This window comes from Garra rufa, chromosome 4 (assembly GCF_049309525.1).
Source record: "Garra rufa chromosome 4, GarRuf1.0, whole genome shotgun sequence".
NCBI lineage: Eukaryota > Metazoa > Chordata > Actinopteri > Cypriniformes > Cyprinidae > Garra > Garra rufa.
The window spans coordinates 5,801,560-5,818,979 of NC_133364.1; the positions used below are offsets into that span (position 1 = coordinate 5,801,560).

At 30.7% G+C, this 17,420-nt stretch overlaps 1 protein-coding gene across 1 annotated transcript; it reads right to left on the reverse strand.

Moving 5' to 3' along the window:
• Positions 1–563: 563 nt before the first annotated feature.
• LOC141333146 (FYVE, RhoGEF and PH domain-containing protein 4-like) lies at positions 564–16,538 on the reverse strand. Its single transcript, XM_073838082.1, has 16 exons — positions 16,450–16,538; positions 14,391–14,526; positions 12,324–12,630; positions 9,430–9,522; positions 8,234–8,379; positions 8,008–8,164; positions 7,218–7,356; positions 6,964–7,022; positions 5,663–5,809; positions 5,326–5,498; positions 5,217–5,247; positions 4,112–4,195; positions 3,877–4,002; positions 3,572–3,721; positions 3,341–3,484; positions 564–1,256 (listed from the first exon to the last, which is right to left on the reverse strand). The coding sequence occupies exons 1-16, from the start codon at positions 16,463–16,465 to the stop codon at positions 996–998; spliced, it is 2,169 nt and encodes a 722-aa protein (XP_073694183.1). The 5' UTR covers positions 16,466–16,538; the 3' UTR covers positions 564–995.
• Between the last annotated feature and the right edge of the window lie 882 nt (positions 16,539–17,420).

Genomic DNA, 17,420 nt, shown 5'->3' on the forward strand with positions numbered 1-17,420 from the left:
CTATTACAATATTTATTTTTAAAGGCAGTTTTACCAAAATAAGTTTTTTCTCCTACAATTAACCATAAATCTCTACTTCAGTAGCACTTACACACACCAAACTATACATTTTTATTCATGTCTCTATGCTGAAGGTTTTTACAAAGTGATTTGTTAATATATACTTTGCTTGATTTTATACAATTATCCCCCCCCCCCCCAAAATGAGCTCTATTAAAACATTTGACTCTAATATGTCAGAAAAATTAAAAAATATTTTTTTTAAATTACTTTTGACTAGATTTTTGTACTAAAAAGGTATGCAGATTAGTGCATGTTTCATTAAATAATGGCTTATTTGCATATTTGAACCTACTATTTTATACATTTAAATAAATGTAAATGTAAATGTACTATTTTAGAAAACTTACAATACAATACAATACAATACAAAAAATGTTTGCAATTATCAAAAAAATCAATCAACTGTGTAAGGCAATAACTATTAGTTAATTTTTTTTACACTATTCACATTCAGTGTCTCGCCTTAAAAATGTTTAAGGATCAAGACGAAGCAGCTTAAGTATTATTAATTAATTTTAATGTCAACGTCCTGGTTTATAAAAAGCAATAAAGTGCATACATCTTAGAGACAGTGACAATGACAAAGCATATGAACATTAAAATATATTAAAACTAAAATATACATAAAATATGAAGTCACAATGAGAAAAGGCTGACAAATCACAAAACATAATTTGGACTAGCTTTGATGAGATTGGTCTACAAACAAGTAAACTAAGACAAGAATCATTTAAATAATCACATACTGAATGTTTTTACCAGTCTGATTGAGGTGGACATTATAGTGCATTAAAATGATCAACTGCTGCCATATAGTCCATTTATACACTCCCAAACAAGTCCTTAAGTGTTTCTGTAACAACACATTCTAATCGGCTTGGATTTATAAATTACACATGTAAAAAAGGGTGGTAAACCTCCCTTTTTGTTTTTCAAATGCCATCAGGCATGCCTTCCTGGCAACCGTTGGCAAGGTCACCATCGACTGGCGTTGTGCATTCTGGGATCTCCCCGATCACGGCTTTGCGTATCACTTTTAGCCAGCGCAGTTTCACTTCCTCTGTGTCGGCAGTGAAGAAGTGGACAGATTTGGACTGGCACAGACGGAAGCTGGTGGGAGGATGATCCACAGACTTCTGGATGTCCTCAACCTGGTAACCCAGGAGTGGGATGGTACACTGGGCTTTGACATCCTGGGAACAAAATCCCAGAGTAACTGGACTCAATCACGATCGATATTAACATTTTAAAGTAGAAAATACAAGTTACTAAAGCTAGGGCATTGATAAGGTGTTCTGAATGGTTGCTAATGTTTCAGCTGGTAGCTAGGATGTTGTTAAGTGGCTCCTAATGTGCTCTGAGTGGTATCTAAAGCATTGCTGAGATATTCTGAGAGGTTTCTAGGGTTTATGTGGTAGCTAAGGTTTTTAGAACGGTTTCTAGGCTTTATACGGTAACTGGGATGTTACTAAGGTATTCAGAGGAGTTTGTATGGTTTACATGGTAGCTAGGATGTTGCTAAGGTGTTCAGAGAGGTTTCTATGGTTTATGTGGTAGTTAGGGTGTTGCTAAGGTGTCCCAATGGGTTTCTAGGGTCCATATGGTAGCTAGGATGTTGCAAAAGTGTTTAGAGAGGTTTCTAGGGTTTACATGGTAGCTAAGGTGTCCCAAGGGGTTTCTAGGGTTTCCATGGTATCTAGGATGTTGTTAAGGTGTTCAGAGAGGTTTCTAGGGTTTCCGTGGTAGTTAGGGTGTTGCTAAGGTGTCCCAAGGGGTTTCTAGGGTCCATATGGTAGCTAGGATGTTGCGAAGGTGTTTAGAGAGGTTTCTAGGTTTTACGTGGTAGCTAGGGTGTTGCTCATGTGTCCCAGGAGGTTTCTAGGGTCCATATGGTAGCTAGGATGTTGCAAAGGTGTTTAAAGCGGTTTCTATGGTTTACATGGTATTTAGGGTGTTGCTAAGGTGTCCCAAGGGGTTTCTAGACTTTACATGGCATCTAGGATGTTGTTAAGGTGTTCAGAGAGGTTTCTAGGGTTTCCGTGGTAGTTAGGGTGTTGCTAAGGTGTCCCAAGGGGTTTCTAGGGTCCATATGGTAGCTAGGATGTTGCGAAGGTGTTTAGAGAGGTTTCTAGGTTTTACGTGGTAGCTAGGGTGTTGCTCATGTGTCCCAGGAGGTTTCTAGGGTCCATATGGTAGCTAGGATGTTGCGAAGGTGTTTAAAGCGGGTTCTATGGTTTACATGGTATTTAGGGTGTTGCTAAGGTGTCCCAAGGGGTTTCTAGACTTTACATGGTATCTAGGATGTTGCTAAGTTGTTCAGAGAGGTTTCTATGGTTTACATGGTATTTAGGGTGTTGCTAAGGTGTCCCAAGGGGTTTCTAGACTTTACATGGTATCTAGGATGTTGCTAATGTGTTCAGAGAGACAAAACAAGATGTTTTGTAGGCACAATCGCGATCCAACCCGTTTTCAGACGGGAGCTAGAATGTTTCTAAGCAACATTCAGAGTGGCTGTTAGGGCATTGTTAAGCGCTTGCTAAATTGTTGGAATGGTTGCTAGGGAGTTGCTAAGGAGTTCAGAGTATTTTCTCAGGTTTCAGTTGGTAACCTAGATGATGGAAGCTAAAATGTTGCTAAGCAGTGTTCAGAGTGGTAAAAGTGTGCTAAAGTGTTGTTTTTGGAATGGTTGCTATGGTGTTGCTAAGTGGTTGCTAGGGTGTTCAGAGTGGTTGCTAGGGGGTGCTAAGGTGTTCGGAGTAGTTTCAGATGGTAACCTGGATGATGGAAGCTAGAATGTTGCTAAGCAGCATTCAGAGTGGTTGTTAGGGCGTTGTTAAGCGCTTGCTAAGTTGTTCTGAATGGTTGCTAGGGTGTTGCTAAGTGGTTGCCAAGGTGTTCAAAGTGGTGGCTGGAGAGTTGCTAAGGTGTTCAAAGTAGTTTCTTGGGTTTCAGATGGTAACCTGGATGATTGAAGCTACAATGTTGCCAAGCAGCCTTCAGAGTGGTTGCTAGGGCATTGTTAAGCACTTGCTAAATAGTTGGAGTGGTTGCTAGGGCGTTAAGTGCTTGTTAAGTTGATAAAATGGTTGCTAGGTTGTTGTTAAGTGGTTGCTAAGGTGTTCTTAGTGGTTGCTAGTGCATAGCTTTGTTAAGCCAACATGAAGCAGGCTACACAAAATGTGTTCTTTTAGGAGTATTTGAAGTACTTTGTAGGGTTTTTCATTAGGTTTATATCGTTTCATTGAAGGCTAAAGCTCAACTACACTGCGTCTCTCACCTGTGGAGCACCATACAGGTAAAGAACCAGTGCGTCATGCTGTGGTATCACACACCAGACCCTCTGACACGGTTTTGTTCGGTCTGTACTGTACTGCAGGAAGCCACACAGAAAACTGTTTCCTGACACCTGAGCTGCTTCAATCTGATAAAATGTCAAGGTAAAAAAATTAAGATCATTTTAAAAATGGTTCATGCAGACAAGAAAAACCCAAAACATCAATAAGCATACCTCAAGAATCCCTCTTTTCTTCCCGCTGACTGGCTCATCAGCGTCACCTCTCCCGGTCAGAATGCAGTAACAGTCCTTACACACCTTGTTTAATTTGTTGGCGTCGTACCTCAGCGACGCCTTGTAGTCCGAACATTTATAACACACAACCTAAGACACATTTCAAAACATTAGCTCATTTTTGGATTCAGATAAAACACTCAGAGTAAGAGTTTTGAGTTGTGGCTGATCTATAATAATTCGAGGTCAACAGGAAATCCTTGTTTAGACTTACAGATAAACATATGCATGCATTGCAAACTCACATATCCACATGCCCTGCAATGGTGCCTTCTGCGGGTCAGTGGGTTGAAGGGCTCCTTGCATTTCATGCACATGGTCACTTCATTGTCCCGAATCCAGCGCGGGGCTCTCTTCCCCAACTCCTCTTTCTGGAAAACACATGAGCACAAATAAGGAGAAGTGGCTCAATTGAAGATTTCCCCCTTGACCCCTGTCACAGTGGCCTTTATGCACGACCAAACTGCTCTTTCTACTTACAGAAACCTCATCCGCCACTTCTTTAGAGGCTGATTTGAACGTTTCGTTCTTCTGCTGAAAGATTTCAATGGTCTTCTGGAACGCCTAGAAAGTAAACGACCCACACTGAAACTTTCCTATGAAAACTACTGACTTTTTTCATGCAATTTTAGTTTACATCTCACAATTCAGATATGTTTTTCCATGCAATTCTAATATAAACTCAACATTTACAACATACACTACGAGTCAAAAGTTTTTGAACAGCAAGATTTTTAATGCATTTAAAAAAAAAGTCTCTTCTGCCCACCAAGCCTGCATTTATTTGATCCAAAGTACAGAAAAAAAAACTGTAAAATTCTGAAATATTTTTACCATTTAAAATAACTGCTTTCTCTTTCAATATATTTTAAAATATAATTTATTCCTGTGATCAAAGCTGAATTTTCAGCATTATTACCCCAGTCTTCAGTGTCACATGATCCTTCAGAAATTATTCTAATATGCTGATTTGCTGTTTAGGAAACATTTATTATTATTATTATTATTATTATCATCATCAATATTTTCAATAGTAATTTTTTTAGAATTCTTTGATGAATATAAAGATCCAAAGATCAGCATTTATCTGAAAATAAAAAGCTTTTGTAACATTAAACACTATACCATTACAAAAAAACTCTGAAATTTAAGATATAAACTTGCAATTGTAAGAAAAATCATCTGAATTGTGAAACAGAAAGTCACAAGCTTGTTTCTGCCATGCAATAAACATATATAAAGATAATTTAGCATTTTTAATCTCACAATTTGGATGTTTTTTTCACATCTCAGACCCCCCCCCCCCCACCCCCACAGTTCTGATATAAGCTCAGAATTGTGAGATATAAACAGAAATATGAGGTAAAATTGCAATTCTGACCATATAAAAAATATAAAGTCACACATTTCTTATACACATAGCTTATTTTAGAGTTTTTGCTGTACATTGGACCAAATAAAACCAGGCTTATTGAGCAGAAGACACTTCTTTAAAAAAAAAATACATTAAAAATCATGCTGTTCAAAAACTTTTAACTTTTAATTCAGATAAAGCCATTTTTGAGCAACTAGACAACACTGATACCTTGATCCAGTCCTCTTTGTCTTGCTCTGAGCTGTAAACAACAAAAACCTAGTCATAATGAGCTAAAATAGACATGTTGTTCTCTATATCCGCATGGGTCTGCCCTCACCTGGCCTGCAGCTCCAGCGTTCGCTCTTTACCCGACACCTGGAAAGTGTGTGGATAATCTTCATTGGACGTCTCAAGCACCTTCATGCCCTGAACCTGAACCCGCGTGCGCACAGTGAACCTCTGGCCTACTAGACTGAACTTGGGCACGCAGTACAGCAACATGTTGTTAAACTGAGAAAAGAGAAGAATAGTGGATTTACACTCTCAAAATGACAGCACACTCAGCAAAAAATTATGTTTTGACATCAAAATGAAGCATTTTTAGACTTAATTTTAATCTTAAAGCAATGTTTGAAGAAAAACAAGGCAAAAATACTGATTAAGAATCAACTAACCAGGAACAGGTATCTCTCCATGGACGAGGTGTTCCTGGCGGCTAGCTTTAGGATTTGTCCTTCTTTAATGAGCTCGTTGGACGGGTTAACGATGTCCTCCTCACCTCCCAGCATCTCATAGATCTCCATGAGCTTCTTCAGGTTCTCCTGGAAAACATGCGGAGAACATCTGCATATAAAACCAATGAGGACAGCTACTATAACGGATTACATGTTAAACTGGTACGTTTGAGAACAAACTTGTTGCTTGCATTTTTAAAGGCTGATTACAATGTTGTCAGTATGATTAGCAAGTTAGTAACAAGTTACCATGATTAGCACATTACTAGCATGTTTATAGCCAGATTAGCACATTGCTAACATGTTTCTAACATTGTGTTCACGTTTTTAACATGACTGGCATGTTACTAGCAGTTTAGATGCGCCATAAGTTTTCTATAAAGTCTATTGGAATTTAGGTGGTTTTGATAGTCTGGTTTTCGAAAACCATAAGCCGGATCAGTTAGAAAAGATATATTAACTATCTTAAGACCAAAAGCTCTAGGAGAAGATAAGGACTTTTTGGGTCAGAAAAAGCAGCAGCTTATATGTGACCCTGGAGCACAAAACCAGTCTTAAGTCGCTGGGGTATATTTGTAGCAATAGCCAAAAATACATTGCATGGGTCAAAATTTTTGATTTTTCTTTTATGCCAAAAATCATTAAGAAATTAAGTAAAGTTCATGTTCCATGAAGATTTTTTGTAAAATTCCTACTGTAAACATATCAAAATGTAATTTTTGATTTGTAATATGCATTGTTAAGAACCTAATTTGGACAACTTTAAAGGTGATTTTCTCAGTCTTTTTGATTTTTTTGCACCCTCAGATTTCTGATTTCAAATAGATGTATCTCGGCCAAATATTATCCTATCCTAACAAACCATACATCAATAGAAAACTTATTTATTGAGCTTTCATGTGATGTATAAATCTCAGTTTTGTCAAATTTAACCTTATGACTCGTTTTGTGGTCCAGGGTCACATATAACATATCGGTAATAACAAGTTAAAATGCCATAAAAGAGCAATTTAAAAGCTTACATGATGTTTGCATTGGATAAAAACTTTGAAAACAGAATCAGAAAGTGCTAAATTTTCACAAATAATCATAAAAATAGTGGCTTGAATACACAAAGCTGCATTTAAAACACATTTAAGACCACAGTTGCACATGAAAATCATAAATGCAGTCAGGAAAGGGGCCATCCTGGTCTGACTAATCTGTGTAAAACTATCAGGTTAAGTGAAAGCGTGTCTCACCATCTTGCGGATGGCGGTGTTGGAGTGTGTGGCAGCCATGGAGATGATGTTCAGAGACTCTGGAAAGGAGAAGGAGAAGTGATATCTGGGCTGACTCATCCAGTTATGGAACCGAAAGTAGCTGGGAACTAAACACTTTCATTTTTTTCTCAAACGCTCACGTTCTGTTCCCCACGGAAACATATGTCCTTATAAACATTATTTGCTATTATAAATGGTGAGAAAACCACAAGTAAACGTGTTTAATCTCTCACTCTCAGCCTGGCTGCGGTCCGGGTCGTCCTCCGGCAGTTTCTTCAGATAGTCTTTGAGCAGCATCTCGTAGCGAGGAACCCGCTGCACCGGCTCCAGCATGTGATGCTGCAGAGTCAGATTCCCACACACCTCCTGACTCTAAATGAAAAACCATCTCAATCTATTAAACATAAATTTGTATCGTGACATCGTAGCATTCCTTCTAAAGTTTGTTTTTGAATGTCATGTCACAAAAGTGAGTACACCCCTCATATTTCAGAAACCATTTGAGTAAATCTTCTCAAGGGACAATACTACAGAAATGAAACGAGGAAATATTTTAGAGCAGTAATACCACGCAGCACATGTGCAAATGCTAAACTAGCTGGGAACTCATTTCTGATAATACTCCGCCTGCTTCGGCCATATTACGGCAGCAAACTTCCTTGACTATTACGCTGGAATGGGAGTGTAGTTCCTAATCTTATCAGCCTAGAAACTCGCAGCTTTGCATTTCCACCGGTTTTAGTACACGATATAACTACAGAAGAGTCAAGTTTTAAATAGGACAAATATGGAAACTCGTTGGTCATTTTTGAACGCGATGCTATTGGTCTAATAGGATTCAATGATCTATGCTAAGCTATGCTAAAAGTGATATCGCCAGAACAGGAGAACGGCTGAATGGATTTCAAAACGGTAAAAATCAACTTATTAACTCGGGGGGAGTTGGAGAATGAGCCTATTTCCAAAAAAAGTGGAGTGTTCCTTTAATGTTATTTCGAGGTCAAAGCACACACACACACACACCTGTATGTCCTGAATGATGCTGTTAAACTGTGTGGATCGCTCTGTCCACTGTTTGAGCAGGTCCATGGCGCTGTCGAAGTTTTTCACGTACTCTGCATACATCCTGAGGAAGGGCGCGAGCTGTGCTAAGATGTCCCCGATGCGGGGCGTGGAGTCCCTGCAGGAGGACGGAGACGTGAGCGGGTGTAAGATCTGAGAAGAAGCCTGAAGATAAAGCAGCGCTCACCACTGGCTCATCCGTGTCTCCAGATCCGGCAGGAGGAACTGGCTGTGGAAGGCGTAAATGGATCCCACATTGGAGAAGATGCTCTTCACCACCTCCACAGAAAACGTCCCCTTCCCAGCCTCCTCTGTGAGCTTAGAGCAGAACACCTGCAGAAACACAGTATATACACTTCACATGCACGCTCTTAAAAATAAACATTTTACAAGAGGGATTTTCCACAGCAATGTAATAGAAAAATTACTTTTGGTGCTCCAAAGAACCTATCTTTAAAGAACATTGAAATGACATTTAAAATGAAAAAAATATATATTAATTTAACAATTTTAAAATTATTAATATGAATAATGAAATATTTTTAGCATTTAGCAATTAAAAAAATGTAATATGTATTTTTTATTTCATGGATGTTAAAGGTTGTTCATGGAGACGTGATCATAATTAAATTTTTTAAATCTTAAATTTTAAATTAATTTAAAATGAAAAATTTAAACAATTTATTAAACTTCTTTAAAAAAATATTTAACTAAATAAAATATTTTGAATACAAATTTTAAATGTAGCATTATAAATATACTACTACTACTAGTAATATATTATACATATTTAACCATTTAAATAATGTAATAATTTTAAAATTAATAATTTAATTCATGTAATGATCTGTAATCATTTTAAAACAAGGTTTCATCGATGTTAAAGGTTGTTCACGGAGCAACTACAAATAATTTAATCATTTTAAAATAAATAATTAAATAATAGTAATAGCTTAAAAAGGTTCCATGAGTTAACCATAGATTATTTTTTAATTAATAATTAAATATATTTTTTAAATAGTTGTAAAATTAATAAAGTCATTTAATAATTTTAAAATTAATAATACAAAAATGTAATAATAGTAATAATATTTAAAAAGGTTCCATGAGATTATTTTTAATTAATAATTTATTTTTTATAATTCTAAAATTAATAATGCAAGTCATTTTTATCATTTTAAAAGTAGTTTATAAAATACAATAATAATAAAAATAATAATGTGAATAAATTAATAATATTCAAAATAATAATTAGAATAATTTAATATTTTATAAAAAAAAAATAATAATAATTTAATATTATTATAAAATGGTTTCATAGATGTTAAAGGTCCTTTATGGAACCATCACCATTTTTATTTCAGATTTTAAGGAGTGACTGACCTGGTCCAGCAAATGCAGGCGGGTTACGTAAGCTCTCTCCGTCTGCAGGAGTTCGTTGGCGATCTTATAGAGCTTGATCTCTTTGATCTGCTCCTGTTGAAAACAGCCTGTTATTAAAAGTGAAAGCATGACACGTCTCTGTGGTAAAGTAACTTAAGTAATGTCTGATGCTGGAAAACCACTGACATTCAGAATAAAACTACACTGAGTGGAAAAACACAGGCTCATGTGGTCGGGTAGATGGGCCACTTCTGATAAAAATATCTGATAGCAGTCACACAAGAACGGATGTGCAGCTTTAATCTCACATTAACAGGTGCAATTACATTTTAGCTAGTTTTTACGAAGAGTTTTACATTTTTTACAAAAACGTGACTTGTTAAACTTGATCTCAGGATGCTTTTTTGTGGTTCCCAACATACTGTTTTTAGTCAAGAGCCCACATCCCAAATCTCTGTGATATTTTTGGCTCTAGATTTGGCCTGCATCCCTTTTTCAAGAGACTGTACAGTTTACGTTACGTTTGCGTTCATTGATTTAACAGACACTTGCATCTAAAGCCTTTACAAACAATTATTTTAAATGTTTTTATATTTTTAATGATTATAATAATTTGTGGATTTTGAGTATGCATTTTATTATTTAAAAAAAAATACTTTTAGTAATTAAATATTACTAAATGAATACATTGTCATGTAATACTTGTTAAAATAATTATTACAGTGCAAGTTATTTAAATAATAAAAGTAATAATAGCTGCTTAAAAAGTTAATTCATAATAAAATAATAATAATACTGTATATAATAACAATAATAATATAAATTATTTAAATAAAATTAATAATTTAAGTAATGTATTAATTAAAATATTTTACAATAATTAAGGCAAATACATTTTATTATTAAAAAAACAATAAAAATACATTTTCACCCATTTTGTCATCTCACAGATTTAAATAATGCAATAATTATATAAGTTAATAATGTATAAAAATAATAATAATAATAATAAATGTATATAATAATAATAAATAATTATTTAAATAAAATTAATAATTTATTTAAATAAATACAATTTTAATATTAATTAAAATATTTTACAATAAAATATAAAATATATTTAATCATTTGAATAATTATTTAAATAAAATTAATAATTTAAATAAGGTATTAATTAAAATCTTTTGCAATAATCTATATATAAATTGATTTAATAATTTAAACAATTACTTAATCTGTAACTCACAGGTAAATGTTTAATAATTAAAACAATTTATGAAGTAATTTCTAAAGTGAATATTTTAAATAAGTTAATTAAAGTTGAAATCAATCATCTTAATAATGTAATAAAAATAAAAAATATTTAAAAAATGTATAAACAATTTATGATAAAACAACAATAATGTATATAATAAAAAATAAGTAATACAATTATTTAAATAAAATTGTAAATAATGTATTAATTAAAATATTTGACCATAAATAAGGCAAATACATTTTATATTATTAAAAAAAAAAACAATAAAAATACACTTCCACCAATTGTATCAACAGTATATTCACAATATTTTCAAATAAAAATAATTCATGAATTGTAATAATTTTAAAATAAATTTAAATAATAATACAATTAAAAATAATTAAAAAAAAATAAATTAAAACAATTTATGAATTCATTTTAAAGTGAATTACACTGCTCCAAAAAATAAAGGGAACACTATTGTGTACATTGTGTTGGTTAAGTGTTCCTTTTATTTTTTTGAGCAGTATATTTAAATATTTTTAAATAACTAGATAAAGTTAAAATCAATCACTTTAATAATGTAATTAAAAATAAAACATAACAAAAAATTAATTAAAATAATTTATAAAAAGCAGCATTTAAATAACTTAGTTTATAAAACTATATATATTTTATATTATTAAAAGAAATTATAAAAAACATTTCCACCCATTTAATCGTTTCACAGATCAATTTAAGCACTTAAATGTTTTAAAATATTAATTAAAAAATGAATTATGTAAATAATTAGATAAATTCAATCATTTAAATAATGCAATTAAACTATTAAAAATAATAAAAAAAATAATAATTTAAAGAATTAGTAAAAATAAGCATTTAAATAACTTAGATTATAAAACTATATATATTTTATATTATTAAAAGAAATGATAAAAAAAAAAACATTTCCACCCATTTAATCGTTTCACAGATCAATTTTTAAGCACTTAAATGTTTTAAAATATTAATTCAAAATGAATTATGTAAATAATCAGATAATGCAATTAAACTATTAAAAATAATAAAAAATAATAATTTAAAGAATTAGTAAAAATAAGCATTTAAATAACTTAGTTTATAAAACTATATATATTTTATATTATTAAAAGAAATTATAAAAAAACATTTCCACCCATTTAATCGTTTCACAGACCAATTTTTAAGCACTTAAATGTTTTAAAATATTAATTCAAAATGAATTATGTAAATAATCAGATAATGCAATTAAACTATTAAAAATAATTAAAAATAATAATTTAAAGAATTAGTAAAAATAAGCATTTAAATAACTTAATATATAAATGTATTAATAATAAATGTAATAACTACACATTTTTCAAGCAAGTACTTAAATAACATATTGATATTGCTTAATAACACCTTTTGCAATTATTAAGAAAAATGCTATTTGTATTGTTAAACAAAAAATAAATAAATAAAATAATAATAATAATAATAATAATAATAATAATAATACAGCTGAAAAAATGATTCATGCTCGTACCACAAGAAGTGCCAAATTTTTAATAATTAGGGTTCAGCCTTTATTCAAAAGACTAAAAGCATAAGTACTCACTTGTTTACTTTGTCTACTCAAAGTATAAGTACTGACTTGTTTGTCTTCATCTTTCTCCATGTTCTGCGTCTCTTCATTTAGGACGTTCTCCTGAGTCTGATCCTCGTGGTCCTGGACAGCACTTTCCCTCCTGCTGTTTTCTGATGGAGCCTGCAGATGTTCAGCTTGCTCTTCAAAGCCGGCGTGACCTTTGACCTCTTCTGACCACCAGCCCGACCAGACGTGCCAGCCGGAGTCCTGCGAGGATGTCTGAGAGCCGCCGCCGTCCGACCGTTCGGTGCTCGCGGGGGCTTCGGCGAGGCGTTCAGGAGGAGGACGAAGGTCTGATGAAGCTTTGGTGGCGCTGGAAGAGAGAGCACTCGATGACAAATACCGTGTCTAGAACGCCACTGCAACAGGAAGTGAAAGTCTCAAAGGCGGAGCAGAGGGTTACAGAGAGAAATGAGGGGGTGAATTTCCCTTCACTGTCCTATTTATGAAGTGTGAACGTTCAGTATCAGTCGATATGCAATTTTTTTTTTTATGAAACTATGTTTCTTATCATCTTAAACACCTCTGACTTTGAAAAAAAATCATTTAGAAATCGCTAGTAAATTTCACAAATATTCACAAAGAACTAACATTGAATTAAACACACAATTCTGAAGCAGAAAGACTGTCATAGTATTTTGTTGTAAAAAACACTCCAAAAATCTTTGTTCTATTTAACTTAACTTAAAAAAAGTTAAGTTAAAAAAAAATTTATTCGACTAAATATTTCAATGCATAAATATTTTTATAATTATACTTCTTTTTTTCGCTTGACCATTTATTTATCTTATTTTTTATTTATTGGCGTGATTAAACATGATAATATTGCTCAAATTAATTTGAATTCTATGTTAATTTCATTACTTTTTTATTTGAATGAACTGTTAATTTTTTTTTTTTTGTTATTTGGTTATTTAAAAAATTGGTGTTTTTTAAAGCAATACATTCAAGTAATTATTTGAAAAAAAAAAGTATAAATAAATATTTTTTGGTATATTTTATTTATTGGCGTGATTACATATATGTGATAATATTGTAATAATTTAAAATATTAAATTTTAATTATTTCTTTATATATATATATATATATATATATAAATATTTTTTTTTTTTTTTTTTTTTATTAAATGTTAATTTATAATATATATATTTTTATTGGTGATTTTTAAAACAATAAATAGAAGTAATTACTTGAAAAACATACATAATAGATATTTTTTTATAAATATAAATATTGTTTGCTTGACCATTTATTTATTTATTCATTCACTGGAGTGATTGCCTTTTCATGATAATATTGCAATAATTTATAAATAATTAATTTTAATTATTTTTTAAATTTAATTTAAATGTTAATTATTTTTGTTAATTTTCTAAAAAAAAAATGGTGGTGTAAGTAATTACTCAAAATAGTATAAATAATTAAATGAATATTTCTATAAATATAAATATTGTTTGCTTGAACATTTATTTATTTATTTACTGGAGTGATTACCTAAACATGATAGCGTTGCAATAATTTAAAATAATTCATAATTTTTTTTTTTTAATTAAATGTTAATGTTTATTTATTTATTTATTTATTTTTTAAAAACTGGTGGGTTTTCAACACAATACACAGAAGTAATTACTTGAAATAAATAAAATAAATAATAAGTATGAATAAATAAATATGTATTTCTATAAATATAAATATTGTTTGCTCAAACATTTATTTATTTATTTTTTTTATTGAAGTGATTACTTTAATAAATTCACTTAACATGATAAAATTGCAATAATTTAAAACAATTCATTTTAATTATGTTAATTATTTGTATTTTTTGTAAAAAAAAAAAAAAAAATCATTGTTTTTTTAATACAATACATAAAAGTAATTACTCGGAAAAAAACACAAAATAAATAATATGTATAAATAAATAAATACATATTTTTATAAATATAAACATTGTTTCCTTGACCATTTATTTATTGGAGTGATTACCTATACTTGATAATATTGCAATAATTTTAAATAATTAATCTTATCAGGTGTTTCTCAGTGTTTGTCTGATATTGTAAACGCCCACACACCTCTTGTCAATGTTTCTGTGGCATTTGGAGATCACTGTTGTTCTTCCTCGAGTTATATTTGTCATTGTCTGATCCTCGTCCATGATGTTTCTATCCGAAATCTTCACAGGACACTGGAATTTTGGTTTTGGAAGAACTGTGGTGGAAAGAAAGTATAGGAAGTTTGACTAGGAAGTATTTTTTTCTCTCAATACAAACAGCAGGGGTCAGTGTAAAGCAGTAATTCAAAGTATAATAAATAATTTTTAAATTAATAGTTTTATTATTTTAATAATAACACAATATCTTTAAAAATATTTTACAATTATTTTAATACTTTTTTATACAGTGTATTTTAATAACCTTTTTTAAACAATAATCAAACTAATATTAGTCAGTGTAATCAAACCCACATATATAATACATTTTAATCATTTTTTTTAAATAATTAAAACTATTTTAATATTTAAAATAAAATATAAATATAAATATTTAATTGTCTTACAAGCGAAAATTTAATTATATACAAGCGAAAAAACTTTTTTTAAACTTTAATAATTTACTTATTACTCATTTAAATAATGCATTAAAATTTTTATATTATTTAAACAAAATTAATAATTTAGATAATGTAGTAAAAATGTTTTACAATAATTATTGTGAATAATTAAAAAAAGTAATAATTTAAGCAATTTACTAATTTTTTTAATCATTTTAAAACCAATCATTTAAATAATTTTTAATTGTAATAACTTAAAGATTTTAAATTATTTAAATAAAATTTATCATTTAAATAATGTATTAAAAATTTTACAATAATTATTTTGAATAATTTTAGAAGTTTAATAATTTTTAAACCATTTTTAAAAATTATAATTTTAAAATAACTTATTTTTATTTTAATTGTAATAATTTAATATTTAAATAAAATTAATCATTTAAGTCGTGTTATTTTTAATCTTTTTAAGTATAATACTAAATTATAATACTTTAAAGTATTTAAAGTATAATACTTTTAACAATTTAATTTAAGGTTTTTTAAATAATAATAATTTTAAAATCAATAATTTAAATAATTTTTAATTGTAATTGTATTTAAATTTTTCATTTGTCATTTTTAATTGTAACTTAAAAATTTTACATTACTTCAAAAATCAAAATTAATAATTTAAATAATGTAGTAAAATATTTTACTATAATTATTTTAGAAAAATTCTAAAAGTTGAATAATTTAAATGATTTACTAATGTTTAATCATTTTTTTTTTCAAATATTTTTGTTTAACTGTAATAACTTAAATGTACAATTACTTAAATAAAAGTAATCATTTAAATAATGATTAAAAAAGATTTCATGATAATTATTTGGAATCATTTAATAATTTAAACCATTTACAAATTTGTCATCATTTTTGAAATAATAATATTAAAATCTAATCATTTAAATCATTCTTAATTGTTTTAAATAATTTAAATAATTGTAACATTTTCCTTTTTTTAAATACAAAATTTTAGATCGTACATCAAATATGGTGTGAAACCTACAGAAAATCTCTTAAACATACATTTTAATCAACTTTTAGACAATTAATTTGAAAAACACAAATCTTCAAAGCTGTCTCTTAATAAAAAAAAACGCTCAGAAAACCTGTACTGATTATATTTACAAAACAATAGAATAGAAATGTTGAAAATGCTCTTTATCACACTTATCTCTCCCCGTGCCATTTCACCTACAACTACAGACAAACTACTACTTTTTTGTGTTTTGTTTTGTTTTACAGGAGGTTGAGTTTGTGGCTAAAGCCCACGGTGCGGAGCTCATGTTAAACAACCTACCTGATCTCAACCATCACTTCCTGTGCTCCTACAGCTGCTTTACAGTCAAACCAAACCACAATACTTCATATTTGTTCAGAAAACATCTGAGATGGCTGAATTGCAGTACTAAAATGAGACTTATGCATTGTAATGAGCAAATGTGAGTGGCAAACACTGTTCAGAGTGGTTTCAAACATGTGGTTTTCAGGTGGATAAAGTGAAGAAAGTCTACAGTAAAGCGTGTTGAGATGCTGACGTACCCGGCGGAGGCGGCATTGGTGAGACGGTGTAAACCGCTGACCTTCTCAACACTGAGCTCCTGTTATTCAGCAAACTGTCGTCCGTAACATCTCCTGTCCACACAGAGAGAGAGAAACAACAGAAGTTCACACAACTATTAAACTTCTGCAAAGCCAAACCAGTTAAAGGGAGACACTGCAGTCACCTATCAAGTTTGATATTTTGGGCTTTTTTTTGGATTTCCATTAGGGATGCAACAATACAGTTAGTCCACGGTTCAATACGTACCTCGGTTTTTAACCACGGTTTTCGGTTCGGTTCGGTTCTGATATCTTGCCACTTCAGTGTGTTTTTTTTGGAACAAATTAACAAAATACTCCTGTAAACCTCTGCACACTAGATAAAGTGTGGTTTAGTATGTGTCTGCTTAATTTTTCTTTTGAGAGAGGTATAGTTTTTTAGACTTTTACGCAAAATAGAATGGGTTTCATTCATACTGGATGCCAGAGGGCGCCCTTGTGCATAAAAAAACACGTCAAATGCATCAAAGAAGTAGCGCTAATAACGTTCCGTTCCAGCTTCTCTAATATGGATAAAAGCATCGCTATTGCTGTAACTTATTAAAAACAAGATATAACGGTAAACGTTTTGAATGATGAAATCTAAGGACAATAAACACTCGTCTGCAATAATATATGGTTTATCTGTGTTCTTCAAGCCATCTCGGGTATTTTCATAAGCCATTGCTAATCGACATACATTGAATATGAGTATAGAATTTAGCGTCTGCCTCATTCTGTGATGAGAATCCACATCAGATCACAACGTAAGGAAGTTATTTCAAACACTCGACTGATGTTGTGAATTAAAAACAAGTTATAATGTTTTTGTGACTTGTTTTTATAACTTTTGTTGGACAACAGGTTTAGAAAGGCTTATCATTGCATGTCATTAGAATGGAAGATGCTCTGCGTGTTGCGTTATTTTTTTT

Coding starts and splice junctions, on each gene's coding strand:
- LOC141333146 (XM_073838082.1), bottom strand. Junction 7,023..7,217: donor GGACCGCAGCCAGGCTGAGA/GTGAGAGATTAA, acceptor TCTCCTTTCCAG/AGTCTCTGAACATCATCTCC. Junction 4,196..5,216: donor ACAAAGAGGACTGGATCAAG/GTATCAGTGTTG, acceptor TTTACTTTCTAG/GCGTTCCAGAAGACCATTGA.